General features: G+C 43.5%; 1 protein-coding gene and 1 pseudogene across 4 annotated transcripts in view; both read right to left on the reverse strand.

Moving 5' to 3' along the window:
- SCARA3 (scavenger receptor class A member 3) overlaps nucleotides 1-17,612 on the reverse strand; it is a 75,708-nt gene that overhangs the window by 12,906 nt on the left and 45,190 nt on the right. For 2 of the 4 annotated variants that reach the window (XM_072796179.1, XM_072796180.1), the window contains one exon: nucleotides 13,174-15,910. The exons of the other annotated variants lie outside the window; for them this stretch is intronic. In XM_072796179.1, coding sequence (XP_072652280.1) covers nucleotides 15,459-15,910 — 452 coding nt within the window. In that variant the 3' untranslated portion in view covers nucleotides 13,174-15,458. Of the gene's footprint in view, nucleotides 1-13,173; nucleotides 15,911-17,612 lie in introns of those variants that run through there. 4 annotated transcript variants of the gene reach the window in all.
- Nucleotides 4,602-4,683, reverse strand: LOC140616665 (U4 spliceosomal RNA; annotated as a pseudogene).

Genomic DNA, 17,612 nt, shown 5'->3' on the forward strand with positions numbered 1-17,612 from the left:
AATCAAGATGCAGAATAATTCCATCAACTCAGAAAACTTTCTTGCTCCTTTCTAGTCAATTATACTCCACTTCTGCCCCAGTAACCACTAATTTTATTTCTATCATTTTTTCTTTGTTTTTCCTGGTCTGGAATTTCATATAAATGGAATCATATGCTATGTACCCTATTTTTGTGTATATACACTTAGCATAGTGATTTTAAGATTCATTCATAATTTTGTGTCCAACATTAACATTTCCCTTTTCAGTGCCACTGGCATTCCATTGTATGGATGTACCACAACTTACTTATCCACTCTCCTGATGATGGATATTTGGGTTGTTTTTACTTTGGGACTATTATGAATAAATGTATACTTTGATATATGTTTTTATTTATTTTGAATATATTCCTAAGGGTAGAATGGCTGACCCTCAAGATAAATGTATGTTTAACTTTTTAAGAAACTACCAAACTATTTTCCAAAATGGTTGTATTATTTTATATTCCTACCAGCAGTATATGAGAGTTGCATCCTCACTACATCATCACCAACACTTGGGATGGTCAGTCTTCTTAATTTTAGCTATTCTAATAGGTTTGTGGTGGTATCTCATTGTGGTTTTAATTTCTATTTCCCTTAATACTAATGATGTTGACATCTTGTCATGCACAAGTGTCTTTTTTAAAGTCTGCTAAAACATTTCACCTTTTATGGGTTATTTATCTTCCTATTACTGAGTTACAATAGATATTTATATATTTTATTTATAAATTATTTGTCAAATATTTTCTCCCAATGTGTGACATGTCCAATCATTTACTTAACCAGATCTCTTAATGGGCAGATTTTAATTTTGTGAAGTTTAATTTATCAATTTTTTTTATGTTTAAGGCCTTTCTTGTTCTAACTGAGAAATCTTTGCCACCCAGATATCATGAAGGTATTTTTCTGTGTTTTATTCAAAAAGTGCTATAATTTTAACATTTATATTTAGGTCTTCATCTATCTTGAATTAATTTTTATGTGTAGTTGAATTAGGGGGTCAAGATACATTTTCCTCCTATGAATATCCAATTGTCCCAGCACCATTTTTGAAGAACCTTTCTTTTTCTCATTGATTTCTTTTGGCTTCTTTGTAAAAAAAAAAAAAAAAAAGTCAATTGACTACTGTTGAGCTCATTTCTGATTTTGTTCTGTTCCATTTGCCTGTTCATCTTTGTGCCAATATCATACTGTCTTGAATACTAAATCTTCATAGTAATCACTGAAATCAAGCTATGTAAGTCCTCCAAATTGGTTCTTTTTTCAAGAATTTTTTTCTTTTTTGCTATTCTATGTCACTTATATCACTATATATATTTTACTTTTTTGAAGATTTGATTTATTTATTTATTTATTTATTTATTTATTTATTTATTTGGGAGGGGGTGTGCATATGACTGGGGGAACAGGCAGAGAAGGAAGGAGATGGAAAGGGAGAGAATCCCAAGCAGACTATGCACTGACAGTGGAGCCTGATGCTGGGCTTGATCTCATCACTCTGATAGCATGACCTGAGATGAAAACAAGAGTCCAATACATAACCAACTGAGCCATCCAGGTGCCCACCATTTACATTTTAGCATCTGCTTTTCAATTTTTACAAAAAGACATGCAAGAACTTTGTTTGGGATTGCACTGATTATAGATTAATTGGGGAGAATGTCCAATATTAAGTCTTCCAATCTGTGAACATGTATACTTTCCATTTATTCTGGACATTTAAATTTTCTCTCAGCAGCATTTTATAGTATTATATGCAGAGATTTCACACAAATTTTGTGAAAATTATTCCCGATTATTTTGTGTTCTTTGATGTATTGTGCTATTTTAAAAATTTCATTCTTCAATTTTTTTGTAGCTAGTATATAGAGAAATGACTGATTTTTATGTATTGTTCTTGTATTCTTTGACTTTGATAAGTTGTGTGTTGGTAAAAGTACAGTTTTTTTTTTTTAAAGTACATTCCTTAAGAATTTCCACATTTTTTTGTCTGTAAATAGAGATAATTTTACTAGTTTCCTATTCTTTATATTTTCTCTGCTTGCCTTATTTCACTGGCTAAGATCTCCAGTACAATGTTGAATGCAAATGGTAAGTCAACATCCTTGCTTTGTACCTTCTTTCATGTCTGATATTGTTAATTTATTTCTTTTTCCTTTGTTTCTCTTGATCAATTTAGGTAAGAGTGTATCAATTTTATTCATATTTTCAAAGAACTAACTTTTGGTCATGTTAATTTTCCTTATTGTTTGTCTGTTTTTATTGATTGTGGCTTTAATATTTATTGTTGTCTTTCTTTATCTTATTTTGTGCTTACACTTGTTTTCGTTTTCTAGCTTCTCAAGGTAGAAACATAAATTAATTACTTAAAAATTGTTTTTCTATTCTTATATAATGATTTAAAGCTCTAAGCACTGCTTTATCTCCATCCAAATATTTTTGGTATGATGTATTTATAATATCAGTTAAAAGTATTTTCTAATTTTCTTTGTGATTTTTTTCTCTGGCCTATAATTATTTAGAAGTGTGGCATTAGAAGCCATCTCTTTCAAACAGTGTATCATTAGATCTTACTTTAAAATAAAATCTAGTCTGACATTCTCTTTTATTTTTAAAGATTTTATTTATTTATTCATGACAGACACACAGCGAGAGAGAGAGGCAGAGACACAGGCAGAGGGAGAAGCAGGCTCCATGCAGGAAGCCTGACGTGGGACTTGATCCTGGGTCCCCAGGATCACACTCTGGACTGAAGTTGGCGCTAAACCGCTGGGCCACTGGGGCTGCCACATTCTCTGCCTTTTAATTTGAGTGTTTAATTCACATATCTAACGTAATTATTATATAATTTATTTAAGTGCATATCTTTCTTTTCATTTTTTAAATTTACCATTTTTTTATTTATTAACTCCTCTTTCCTATCTATTTTTAGATTAAGTCTTTTTTAGTATTTCATTTTACCTCTTCTATTTGCTTTTCTGCTGTAGCTCTTGTTTTTATTTTTTAGTGGTTGCCATAAAAGTTACAATGCACATCCTCACTTATCATAGACTACCTTGAATTAATTTATTTCATTCACATATCATGTAAGAACTTTCCACTTATCTACCTCCCCTTCATTGTGCCACTAAATGACTCATTTTGCTTTTTGTTTGAAATAACTTCACAATGCATTGTGATGATTTTCCCTTTAACAATAAATTTTATTTTAAATAAATCAAGAAATAAAAAGCATTTTACATACATAGCACTTATGGTATCCTTCCTCAGGTAAGGTGGTGTTGTGTGTGGAACTTAAGTTTCTAACTGGCGTAAAGATCAGCCTAAAGATCTTCCATTAATATTTTTTTTGGGCAGGTCTACTGGCTATGAAATTACTCAGCTTCATTTATATGAAAATCTCTTTTACACTCCATGTTTATGTGCTTTTACATGTTGACAAGTTGACATGCTTTTAATATATTTAAGAAATTTTTTGCCCAACTATTACTAAGATTTTTCTATGGTTCTTTTTTGATGTTTTATATTTTTAGCTTTTACATTTAGGTCTGTAATACATTTTGAGTTAATTTTTATGTATGTTCTAAGATAAAGGTCAAGATTCATATTTTGTATATCACTATAGCATTGCTTCAGTACCATTTATTGTAAAGACTATCCTTTCTCCATTGAATTGCTTTGGCACTCTTACTGAACGTCAATACACAATATATAAGTTGATCTATTTCTCAACCTTCTATTCTGTCCCATTGATCTATGAGTCTATCTCTATACAAATACTACATTATCTTGATTACTATAGCTCTGTAAGTCTTGAAATCAGGTAGTATAAGTCTCTCAATTTTGTTCTTTTTAAAAATAGTTTTGGCTTTTCTTGGTCCTTTGCATTTCCAAACAAATCTTAGAATAAGTTTATCAATTTCTTTAAAAATTCCTCGTGGGATTTTTGTTAGGATTACATTGACTCTATATAGCCATATGGAGTAAAAGACAATATTGAGTCTTCTGATCCATGAACATTGTATATATCTATATTTATTTAGGTTTTCCTGAAGTTCTCACAGCAATGCTATGTGATTTTCCATTTTCTAAATTTCAGGTTTTACATGTATTTTGCCAAATTTATTACTGAGTATTTCACATTTTTGATACTATTGTGTTATTATTTTTTATTTCAATTTCTAATTGTGCCTTGTTAATATATAAAAATACAATTGATATTTGTATATTGACCTTGTATTCTGCAATTTTGTTTACTCATAATTTTTATGAATCACTTTTTTCTTTTTGGTAAATCCTTGGTGTTCTTTACATAGACAATCAAACTGTCCTTAAATAAAGACAGTGTTACTTTTTCCTTTTCAACCTGGATATTTCAACCTGCAATTGGATGCAATTGGATGCATTGGATGCAATAAAGGAAGTAAAAGAGCTGTAGTAGTTTAACACATGGTTAATTCAAAGTGGTTAAAGCATACATCTTTTATTCTTTTCAGATCTTAGGGGAAAGCATTAAGTCTTTCATTATTAAATATGATGTTAGCTCTAGGTTGTTTGTTTCTTTGTTTTAGGAAACTTTATTTATCAGTTTTCAATTAGCGATAATAGTGCCTCGGATAAGCCTCATTGGCTATGATACTGCCACTGCGCAAAGCTGGATATTTTTTTTTATCAGATTGAGAAAGATCCATTCTATTCCTAGTGTAGTGTGAGGTTTTTTTTAATAAATGAATTTTGGATTTTTTCAAGTGCTTTTTCTGCATCTATGGAGATGATCATATTGGCTTATTTTCTATTAATATGGTGAATTATCTTGATTTTAAGTGTTGAAACAACTTTGTATTCCTGAGATAAAACTTACTCATGATATATTATCCTTCTTATATATTGTTGGGTTCAATTTGCTAAAATTTTGTTAAGAAATTATGCTTCTATATCCTAAGTATCTGACATTTCCTTTTCTTATAAGGATTTTCTTTTCCCGTAATATGTATTAGGTTATGTTATCAAGATTATGCTGGACTGATAGAATGAGTTAGCAAGTGTTTCCTCCTCTTCTATTTCCTGAAAGAGTTTGTGTATAATTTTTATTATTTTTTCTTTAAATTTTTGGCAGAATTCATCATTGAGCTCAGCTGAGTCTGGAGTTTTCTTTGTGAAAGCTTTTTAACTAAAGTTGTATTTATTTAATAGTAACAGAGTTATTCACATTTATTATTATCAATTTCTTCTTGAGTGAGCTGTAGTAGTTCATGTTTTTCAAGAGATCTGTTTATTTCATCTAAGTTTTTATTTTATTGGCTCACATTGGCTTAAAATTGTTTATAATGTGTCATTATTATTGTAATGTCTTTAGGATCTGTAGTGATAGCCTCACTATCATTGTTGATATTAATAATTTGTGTCTTCTCTTATTTCTGATCAGTGTGATTAGAGGCTTATCCATTTATTGATCTTCCCAAATAACCATTTTTTTTGTTTTATAAACTTTTCTCAATTTTCTCTTTTATTTTTTTATCCTTATTATCTCTTTTCTTCTGTTTACTTTGGACTTAATTTACTTTTCTTTTTCTAGTTTCTTAAGGTCAAAGTTAGATCATTGATTAGAAAGTTAGAGAGCTTTCCTCTTTTCTTTTCTTTTTTTTTTTAAAGTAGTTTCCATGCTAACTGTGGAACCCAATGCAAGGTTTAAACTCATGACCCTGAGATCAAGACCTGAGCTGACACCAAGAGGTGGACACCTACCCAACTGAGCCACCCAGGCACCCCAAGACCTTTCTTCTTTTCTAATGTAAGTATCTAATGTTATAAGTTTCCCTCCACGCACTGCTTTAGTTATATCACACAAATTCTTTTATGTTATGTTTTCATTTTCATGAAGTTCAAAATATTTTCTAATTTCTCTTGTGATATTTTTCTTTGATTCCTGGGCAGTTAAAAGTGTGTTGTGTAGTTTCTATTTATTTGGAGATTTAGATATCTTTCTATGTTCATTTCTAATTTAATCCCATGTGGTCAGAGAATATACTCTGAATGGTTTTAATTCTTTTGAATTTGTTATTTGTTTTATGGCTTACAGTATGCTTCATCTTGGTAAATATTTTGTCTGCTCTTGCAAAGAATGAATATTCACCTGTTGTTGGGTGCAGTGGTCTTCTCTTATCATTAGGTCAAATTAGTTGATAGTATTGTTCAAATTTTTTATATCCTTACTATTTTTCTGTTTACTTATTCTACCAATTATTAAGAAAGGCTTTCTTACTGTGTGTCTAAAATCAGTTTACAGTCATCTCATGAACCCTGTAATTCTTTCCCTACACATTTAGCCAATCATTCAAAAGAACTCAGTGCACAGCTTCCTCCTTCCCAGTACCCTGTCTGGCCCCCAATTCCAATTGCCTTGGACAGCCCCAAAGTCCAGCCTCTACTCCTTCCACCTGGTGAGACCACTACGATCTGGGCCCTACTTCTCTCATTTTTTAAAATAATTTTTTAAAAAATTTTGTTTAACTTTTCATGAGAGACACACAGAGAGAGGCAGAGACATAGGCAGAGGGAGAAGCAGGCTCCCAGCAGGAAGCCCGATGCAGAACTCAATCCCAGGACCCCGGGATCATGACCTGAGCCAAAGGCAGATAGATGCTTAATCACTGAGCCACCCAGATGCCCCGGGCCCTGCTTCTCTGTGAGGTGGTTTGGAAAGTGTTCCTGGGCAGGAAGCTAAAATGAATCTGGAGTTCACCATTTTTTTTTAAACCAAGTACAGTATGTGGCAGCTAGTTGCAGCTCAAGAACTATTTGTCAAATGAGTGAACAACTTCAGTGGGACCTTCACACTACCTATTAAGTTTTTAAATGTTTCCATGTCTGAATGAAGGGAGCTCTATGAAGCTGAAATAAGGACAATGATGGATAATGGGGAACAGGATAGTGTAAATAGCAATCAGGCTTCTCTAGGGCATTTAGAAGTTCTTGAAGTTCAGAAGAAGGAAACATTAGACTACAAATCTAAAATCATCACATGGGGATTCTTTCCAAGTTGGGAGCTCTGCTTTATCACAAGAGAGAATGTTAGAAGCAACAGAACTGACTTAGGACAGTTGTGTTCAAATATTTTTTTCATACCCCTTTAGTAAAAAAAAATTGGGAAATTTTTAGATTCCCTAATATATGTAAATAAATTTTATACATTGTTTTTATGTTTCTAATATTGGCTAATGTCTCAAGGCATAATTGCAGTTAGGGCATTGCTTATTATTAAAGATTGTGAATATAAATTAATTTTCAAATCATATTCTTGGTCACTTCAAACTCTCTGGCTGACTTCATATCAGATCTGATTACATGGAAACGAAGTATGACTTAGTATAGATAAAACACAATTAGTAGATATTTTAATATTTAATAGTTTGTTCTTCACACTGGAGAATTTAATTGGGTGCCCATTTTGGAGATCTTGGGTTTAGGGAAAAGACCACAGGGAGGTTGGTGGCCTGGCTGAGGGTAGGCACCTGGCTTCCTTTGCAAAGTCTCCAGCTTTCACAGCAGAAAGCATGCTCCGCCTCTAACTCCTGCACTGCTCTTCCCAATGCCCCAACATGTTAGTGACAAAGCAGCTGGGACAGAAAGGCTGGGCTGCCCTGAGTTTCAGGGCCTTTTGACTGCTTTGTCAATAGCTCGCTCTGGGTTCTTGAACAAGTCTGCTTCTGCAGAACTCCGCTTTCTCAGCTGCAAAGCACAGGCCCAACTAAATTCCCAATCCTACCATTCTGTAAGAAGTATCTCACTGTAGCTGACTCCTATGAATTCTGGGTCCAAATCCTTCAAATCCACATAACATCAGTGTGGCCTTGGGTGAATTACTTGACTTTTCTCAGCCTTGTTTTCTGACCTATAAAGTGAAAATACTTTTAGTTTGTGAGAATTGAATGAGATACCATTCACAAATTAAAAATACAAACCAAAACATGGTTCACTTTCTATATCTCTTACACCTGTGATTCTCAAATTTTATTGGGGGCGGGGTGGTATCAAAATTCCCTGGGATTTCCCCCCCCCCCCACTCCTCCTAGGCCACCCCATCTGTGATTCTGAAGCAGTGGTGTGGAGGCTGGCAGTCTGCATTTGTATGGCCTCCTGGGTGGTTGTGCCTGCTAAGAGCACTGCCCTAATCTTTGTGCTTCTCCTACCACATCAAACACAGAGCCTTGCACTTTGAAGTGTCCAAAAGAAAACAAAGGGACTGGACAGGTGATGGCAAGGGAAACAAACAATCTATGCTTCTGCAGGTCAAACCAGCCCCTGCAAGGCTGTAGCTTGTGTGTCCAGCCACTTCCCTCCCAGCCCAGCCCAGCCCTGCTGGAAAGCACGGTGCGGTCAGACCATGTTTGTCAGCTCTCTGCTTGCCTCTCCTACGGCTCTGTTTTGACAGGTGTGTCCAAGGCTGGCACAGCACACGTTGCCAGCTCAGCCCTGGAGGAAGGTCTGGACACACTGCTCCGGGCCATGTCCTGCCCTAGCTGGAGGGGCAGTGAGGTGGCCAGGGGAGGAATGGTGGGCAGGCCTGGGGTTTTTAGACATATCCCTGTCCTGTGGCCTCTAGGAAGCCCCTTTGCTCTCCTTAGGAGGAAGCCCAGAAGTTTCTTCACGGCTTTATAAATCTGGTGGAGATTAAAATAACCTGCCGGCAAAGGCCATGAGTCTTATCCAGTGACTGAAATCTTGCAGGCTATCACCCCTTAGTCTGAGTTCAGACCTGAATGCCTTAGCCCGGGGATCCCTGGGTGGCTCAGCAGTTTAGCATCTGCCTTTGGCCCAGAATGTGATCCTGGAGTCTCAGGATCGAGTCCCACGTCAGGCTCCCTGCATGGAGCCTGCTTCTCCCTTTGCCTGTGTCTCTGCCTCTCTCTCTGCCTCTTTCTCTGTGTGTGTGTGTGTGTGTGTCTCATGAATAAATAAATAAAATCTTATAAAAAAACTATAAAAAAAAAAGAATGCCTTAGCCATGGCAAGTTCTAGGAAAGCAATCAAGCAGGGCAGGAGGAAGAACACTTGGCTAGGATGGCAAGATAAATATGGCACATTCCAGGTGACTCCCTGATGGTGTTAAGACTGGGCCACTCTCTTTGTTTCCTAGCAGAGAACCCAAAAGTCAGAGAGGGGCAGTGTCAGCCTGCAGTCCCACAGGAATAGGAGGCCCAGCAGGGCAGAAGCGTGACCTGCTCCAGTTCCATGTCCATGAAGGAACTCCGTCATGGAGCCCATCCAATCATCCCACTGTGATGTGGGTGGATCCATCTCACACAGATTTTGCACAGAACAGTGTACTGATTCATAGTGTTGTTACACACTTTATGGTTCCAGCTGCCCTCCCCACCAACACCCACGGTCAGCTTTCCAGCAACACCTAAAATGGTCTGGACACTCTGAAGAGTCTGGACACTCTGAAGAGTCACATTAGTAGGAGGGGCCATTTGATAAGAGAGAGGGACTGGGGGTACTTTCTGGAGAATGTGCATCAGGCGCTGCCCAATGGTTGTGACCAACAGCAAAGTGGCCTGAGTAGAGTTGTAGCACAACCAGAAATGTGAGAGGTTGTGGGGACCAGGACCCGAGAGACCTGAGTTCTAATCCCAGATGGGTGACAAACTCCTGACCTGTCTCAGCCTTTGCTTTTTGCCATGTGAAGTAGAGAGGCTGAGCCTGGTGACTCACCAGCTCACTCTTGGACCTAACAATGCAGAGAATGTGGGAGTGGGAGTTGCAGGGGCTGGAGTTCTGGCCAGTTGTCCGCAGAGGACAGGGTTGAGTGCCACTGCCATTCAAGAAGCTCTGGATTTGCATAACGACCCTCATGGTAACGGCTGCTAATGGCATAATCACCACTGCCATGTACTACAGTCTGAACTGTGACTACACAAAATCCACAGGCTGAAGCCTTAACCCCCAGTGTGACTTATCTGGAGATAGGATACTAGGAGGTAACTGAGGTTAAAAGAGATTATAAGGATGGGGCTCTAATCTGTTAGGACTGTGGCCTTATAAGAAAAGGAGAAGGATGCTTTCTCTCACTCCCTTCCTCCTCCTCTGATGCTTCTCTCCCCTCCCCCATCCCAGAACCAGGTGGGGACACAGCAAGAAGGCAGCCATCTGCAAGTGAGGAAGAGCTGGCATCTTGCTCTTGGACTTCCTAGCCTCTAGAACCCCGAGAAAATTAATTTCTATTGGTTGAGCCACCTGGCCTGTGGTACTTTGTTATGGCAGCCTGAGCTGACTAATGTAGCCAACAATTAGCCAAGTGCATTGTTAAAAAGAAAACCCCAGGTCCCAAATGGTGGTGCTAGTTGGGCCAGGTCAGGCCATCAAACCTGGGCTGAATATCTAACCTAATTGTAGTTTCAATCGCCCCTAGAAATGTAAGGCTTAACCTGTCCATCAGGCATTTTCTGATGAGCCTCAGTGAGGTCATTTGTGGGGCCTTCTCCCTCCCTCAAAGGAAGATGGGGTCATCTGCATAATAACCCCCACCCCCTACCCTTCCCAGCATGGGAAGGGGATTTTGCCTGAAATAATCCTTCCTTTTCTTTTGCTTATAATTTTTTTGCCTCACCCTCCTTCCTACAAAACTTTCCATTTTGTACGACTCCTCCGAGTGCTTCCCTATTTACTAGAGGGGATGCTGCTGGTTTCATGAATCATTTAATTAAGCCAATTAGATCTTCAAATTCAGTCAGCTGTATTTTTGTTTTTTGTTTTTTGTTCTTTTACAGTATCCTTTTACTTAACCCACTCAATGACCTCAGGAGGTCAGGAGGTAGGTGCAATTATAACTCCCATTTTACAGGGAAGGGAACAGAAGCACAGAGAGGGTAACTTGCCCAAGGCTGAGTTTCTTTTTCTTTCTTTTTTTTTTTTAAGATTTTATTTATTTATTCATGAGAGACACAGAGACATAGGCAGAGGGAGAAGCAGGCTCCCTGTGGCGAGCCTGATGCGGGACTCAATCCCAGGATCCCAGGATCACACCCTGAGCCAAAGGCAGACGCTCAACCACTGAGCCACCCAGGTGTCCCAACGCTGAGTTTCAATATAAGTACACCTAAAAACTCATCATCTATATGACTTTGGGAAGTTAATCTCTCTAAACCTCAGTTTTCCCACCTGTAAAGAGGGAATGATGATAGTACACATGGACAGAAGAGCTACATTATAAACTGTAGTGAGGTTTAGATGTGTTATTACATGCAAAGCCCTTCGAGTGGGATTCTGTTGCACAGTAAGTCCCCCACCCGTGTCTACTTTTATTATTGTCGTTGTAATTCTCTTATTCCTTTACTGTCAACTGCAGTGTTCATGGCCAGCTTCACTCAGTCAGTCTTGCTCTTATGCCTCTAATTTTACCACATGACCCCCTCCCTGTGTGGTCCTAGCCCATGGGATTGGGGTAGACCTTGGACTAAGCGCCAGGGTTAGCAATTTGATGACTCTCCTAGGGCTGGGGATTAGAAACTGAAGACTAGTCTTTGGGTGGAAAGCAGTAGCCCTGTTAAGCTGTGCCTTACACAAATAGAAGATGCTGGTCAGGAGAAAGGAGACAGAGGGGAGCCGAGAAGAGAAATCAGTGGCCACTGAGAGACCATCATCCTCTGCAGTGAAGACAGGAGACTGGGATGCTGGCAGCTTCCCATGGGTAGCTGGTCTTAAGCGTCTGTAGTGCTGATATTGCCTGCTGTGCCCACATCTTAAATCCCCCCTCTTTTACTTCCTTGAGAGGACTTCTGGGACCAGGGAAAGTGGAGGTGTCAACCTGGGTGTGTGTGTGTGGAGGGCTGTGTGACTGCACAGGTGGGCTCCAGGTGACTACCTCACCCTTGCCTGTGGATCAAGCTGACCCCCCTCCAAACCACAGAGCCAGGGATGCTGGTGCCAACTGTCCAGGACACATGAGCTTTTCTTACGTGTTTGCTTTTATGCTCTCAAATCGCTCAGTTTTTGATCCCTGCAGCCTTGTCTCTCATTCTGGACCCCAACTCATCCCTTGGAATTGATCGCAGATCTAACTTTTCTGGATTTTAACTCCAGGACACTGGCTTGCCCTCCAGCTTGGGCTCCTCCAGCTCCTGCTTGCCAAGCCCAGCTCTCTGGGCTCTTGGCTCATGTTGGTGTGTCTCAACACGGCCCTGCCAGCCATGCCGTCAACCCCACCCTGGACAGTGATTAGCTTGAATTTCCAGAGGTGTTCTTGGGGACCCAGGCTGTAAAATGACACCACTGGATCATCCTTGCTGCCTCCCTCAAGGCCCACCATCTCCGTGCCACCGCCTGGGTGACACCTTCCATGGCCTACTCAGCCTCACCTGCCACACTTGCTCCCGGGGACTCCTTCTTCTCCCACCCTTGGCCCACCTCACACACTGCAGGAGAGGGAGAGCTATCACCGTGCCCTATGTGCCATCCTCCCCTCCTAGAGGTGAGACCCACAGCACAAGGCCTCTGTGCTAACCACTACTTCTATGGGTGTGTCTGTGAGGATGTTTCCAGAAGAGATTAGCATTTGAATTGGTAGATTGAATTAAGAAGAGCACCTTCACTAAAGCAAGTAGGTATCAACCCATCTGTTGAGGGCGAGAGAGTAGAACAAAAAGGTGAAGAGAATTCTCTCTCTACCTGACCGTGTGAGCTAGAACATTGGTCTTCTCCTGCCTTGCACTGGAACCTACACTACGGTCTCTCCTGGTTCCCAGGTCTTTGGACTCAGACTAGAACTACACCATTGATTCTCCTGCATCTACAGTTTGCAGACAGCAGATCATGGGACTTCTCATTCTGGATTTGTCTCTGCCCACCCACTCCCCCACGCCCTAATATATATACACACACGCACACACACACAAGTGTACAGTTGTCTGCCCTTATATGCACTTTGCTTCCCACGTTATAATTACCACTGTCAACACAGTCCAGAAGCTGATGATCCTCCTTCTGACCTAGAGGCGGAAGGTCAATAGTAGCTCAACACCTATGTCACAGCGCCTACGTCATTCACCTCACTTCCTCCCATCACATAGGCATTTTATCATCTCACATCCTTGCGAGAAGAAGGGTGAGTACAGGGCAATAAGATACTTTGAGAGAAAGAAAAAGAGACCACGTTCATACAACTTTTATTACAGTATATTGTTATAATTGTTCTATTTATTATTGCTGTTGTTAACCTCTTAACTGTGCCTAAGTTATAAATTAAACTTTATCATAGGTATGTATATTTGGGGGGGGGAGCATAATCTATATAAGGTTTAGTACTATCTGTGGTTTCAGGCATCCACTGAGGGTCTTGGAACATATCCTTCACAGATAATGGGGGACTACTGTACAGTCTATTGGTTTTGTTTCTAGGGAGAAAGTACAAAATACAAAAATACAAAATACAGAAGCAAAACAGGGCATAGGACTTGAACCAGGCCATGTTTTGCTAGCAAATGAACATACTATGCTACCATAGACTGAATATTTGTGTCTCCCCCAAACTTCTATGTTGAAATTCTTAACCCCCAGTGCGACGATAATTAGGAGGTGGCAGCCTTTGGAAGGTGTTTAGTTCTTCAGGATGGAGCCCTCATGGATGGGATTTGTGACTTTATAAAAGTGACCCCCCCCCCTTCCTGCCATGTGAGGGCACAGTGAGAGTATGGCCATCTACAAACCAGGAGGTGGTCTCTGCCAGACCCTAAATCTGCTGGCACCTTGATCATGGACTTCCAGCCTCCGGAACCATGAGAGATAAATTTCTGTTGTTCATGAGTCATCGATCTGTGGTATTCTGTTATAACAGCCCGAGTGGCTGTAGAAGCCAGCCCCCGAGGACAGAGCCCCCTCACACACTCCAGCTTCCTGGGGCGGGCTTGGCTGATTCACGGAGGGGGGTCCCCAGCTGTCCTCTGCTGGATCCTGGAGAGCCAGGCCTTGTGGGGGAGGATCTAGCCTGGTCTCTTCCTCCTTTTCCCTTTTATCTGCTCGTCTTAGAGGCAGCCTCGGGAAGGGACCCCTCAGGTGTCCGGGACCCGTTTTATCCTGCTGCAACAATAAGAAAGCTCACCTTGTTTCTCCCCGGGCTCCTGCTCCTGAAGGGGAATTCCCTCTCCTGCTCTTGGTCCCTGGCCCCGACAAGACCACTGTGAGTTCCTGGCAGGGCTCAGTGTTTCTAGATCGAGGGCCAGAGGGTTAGCCCCAAACTCCACAGTGAGTATCCAGGGGACCCCTCGTCCACTGGTTCCCCGTCAAAGGCCAGGCGAGCAGAACCCCAAAAGGCTAAGCTATGCCCCTGGCTGGGCCAAAAGGACCAGAAGACACCTCCCTCCTGGAAATAGCTCTTTACTGAGTCATTACTACTATGTCGCATGATATCATGTCAACAGAATTACATGGCAGTGGTGGCGGGGGAGGGGGAGGACAGGTGGGAGTGCAAACCAGTTGCACACCTGTTAGAAGGAGGAGCTGGCATTAAGGCTTTGGGAAGGAGGAGGGGGCCAGGGAGGAGGCGGCTCCAGGCCCCCAGCCCTGGGTGGTCGGAATCTTTGGAACCAGTTGAGCCTGTGGGCGGCCTTCACCTCGCTGGGGGAACTTCCCGGTGGCCCTTGCGGCCCAGTGACCGCGGCCTCTTCACACTTGCCTCTGCCTCCCTTCCACCAGTGTCCCAGCTGCTGGGCACCACTCTGGGAGAATGTTCTGGGGCCTAGATAGCCTTCCTGTGCAGACGAGACTCCTTCTTGCATTTCCTCCTGGATGCTCCTGAGAGAAGGTGGCCAGGATGAAGAAGTGAGGAATTTTTTGAAGACGTGAAAAAAATTGCTGAGCTCCTGGGAGCACCGGGCCCAGAGCCTGAGAATGGTGGCACACATGGAGTCACTCTGTCCGCGTGAGGCAGGGGCAGCTCCTGGGACTCTTCCCATGGTCGTGACGAGAGTGTTTGGGTGGTCACATCCACCTTGTCCCTAGAGTTCGAACCACATCCCCTGCGGGTTTTCCTGGGTCTTTTTGACCAAAGGCAACTTCTGGCTAGGTTGGTTCTGAAGATGCTGCAAAGCAGAGTTGGTCAGCAATTCAGAAACAGACTCAAGACCTTCCTCCCAAGGTAGCCACCTCCCTGGCAGGCTCAGTCACAGGAGACGGGGGTCTCTTCCTGCCCAGCCAGAGAAACCCGGCTGGCCCCCCTGGCCAGCAGGGCAATGTGTGTACGTGTGCGTGTGTGTGTGAGGGGCTGCTTTCTATGGTACAGTCAGTACTGGGGGGCCCGGAGGTGCATGGGCAGGCCGGGAGGCAGCCCCTTGGGATCAAAGGGCCACAAGTGTCTGTAGGTGTGGCTCTCTGGGTGGCCGGCTCTGCCCCAAGGCCCTTCCCAGCATTCTGTGTAGCAGTGTCTGGGACTGGGGCCCTTAGTAGTGACTCTGGCTTCCTGGTGGGCCTGGGGGCCCTGGGAGTCCAGGGGGCCCCTGAATCCCTGGTTCACCCTTCAGCCCCACAGGCCCCCGCTGGCCCGGTGACCCTGTCTTCCCAGCAATCCCTGGTTTTCCCTGAGGCCCTGGGGGCCCTGGAGACCCTGGGGGCCCCTCTGGCCCTGGGGGCCCCACGTCTCCCTTAGGGCCTGGCTGTCCTCTTGCGCCTCCACTTCCATAGCTGCCCTTTGATCCCTTGAGACCTGGGAAACCTCGAAGGCCAACCGGCCCCCTTTCTCCCACAGGTCCTGGGTCTCCAGGTTGCCCCTGAGGACCCTGGGGGCCTGGGGGGCCCAAGCTGCCTGGGTCTCCTTTTGGTCCTCTGCTGCCAACGGGCCCTTTCACGCCCAAGTCTCCTTTGAGTCCTCTTGGTCCTGGAGGGCCAGGAGCACCTAGGGCCAAAGAAGAGAGGGAAGAAGTCAGTCCACGAGGGGACGGGTCTCATGAGGCTTGCCCACGGAGTAGGTGTGGCAACACAGGCCAATGGGACAGGCCCAAGGGTCAGCCAGACACCAATGCCAGATCTGCCAACTGCAGTCTCTGGAAGCTCGGGCTGATTAAGTGACTCTAAGTCAGCTGTACCCCCTGTGACATGGGGATGAGAAGACTCACCGGCAGGCTAGCGGGGATTCAGAGACAAGGCATAGAAGTGTCTGGCATGAGGCCTGGTGTGCAGTGGGAATTCATCGTTCTGACCTCAGGGCTCAGTTTGGGAACTAAGAGAACTAGACAGCTCTGGGAAAAGGCCAAGAGTGTCCCGGGACTGTCTGTCCAGGTCTGGAGGCCGCCTGGCCTTCTACACCTCCTCGTGATTTTTTAAAGATTTTATTTATTTATTCATGAGAGACACAGAGAGAGGCAGAGACATAGGCAGAGGGAGAAGTAGGAGCCCGATACAGGACTCGATCCCAGGACCCTGGGATCATGACCTGAGCCAAAGGCAAATGCTAAACCACTGAGCCACCCAGGCACCCCTCATGGTCTTTGATACAACCCCCTTCCCCACTGATGTCTCAACCCCAGGCTCTGCCCCTGACAGTCAGGCATCTGGGACAGGAGATGGAGTCAGGTGACATAGGTCAGAACACCAAAAAAGTGAGGCACGAGAAGCAGACCCCTCCCAGGATTAGTGCATGGGGCACAACAGCCCAGAGAAAGGACAGCTCCTCCAGGAGGCCCACCCTGACTACCCCCACCTATTCTCTAAGCTTCTGCGGCTACTACTTGCTGAATCTTTCAGGTGACATGTAGAAAAAAAAAGCCATGGTACAGCGAAAGCAAACCTGTGGTGCCTATCTGGTGAACCCTGATAGACTGTGGAACCCCGGAAGAGAGTAAGGACCACAGCTCACATCCCCTGCCCTGGGCAGGGAGCCTGGCACATGGCAGGGAAAGCTCACCAACAGCTGTGGACCCCCCTGCTCCCACCGGGCTCTGGCCTAGTGCCTGGGGCAGATGCTGAGATGAAGATGTGGTCTGTCCCTAAAGAGCCCAGGTCAGCTCCCAAGCCAGATGACCGTAACACCCTTCTCACTATGTAAGTCTCAGGGTCACCACCTCCCGAACTGTGCCAACTCTGAGGATACAAAGCAGAGTGTGGCCATCACTCTGCCCAAGGCATCCCTGAATGCCCGGAGCATGGAGCAAAGAGGACCCCCCGGCCTCGTGAGGATCATGCAGCAAAGGCCCAGCGAATACCTGGCTTTCTTTAGTGGTCTCTGCAAAGGACTCTGGGTAGGGGTGGTGGGAGCAGCAGGCCGAGGGCTGGCCTGAGGGATGAATTCTAATGCCCATACTCAGCTCTCCCTGAGAATTCTGTGGCTACATCATTCCTCTTGTGAAAGACTTGCAGCATTTTCGAGCGAGGTGGGGGCCAGTCCAACTCCTACATTTCACGGAGGAGGCGACGAAAGCCCAGGGAGGTGAAGCAGTATCCTCAGGGGCCCCTGAGTGGAAACCAGAACCCAGGTAGGCCTCTCGGGGAGGAGGGAGCCTGCAGCTGGGAGCTGGGAGCCCTGCCAGTGGCCGTGACCCAGGTCTGCGGCGTCAGGGCCTCCTCCCCAGCTAACGAAGATGCCACTGCTCTTAATCCTG

Source organism: Canis lupus, chromosome 24 (genome assembly GCF_048164855.1).
Source record: "Canis lupus baileyi chromosome 24, mCanLup2.hap1, whole genome shotgun sequence".
Lineage (NCBI taxonomy): Eukaryota > Metazoa > Chordata > Mammalia > Carnivora > Canidae > Canis > Canis lupus.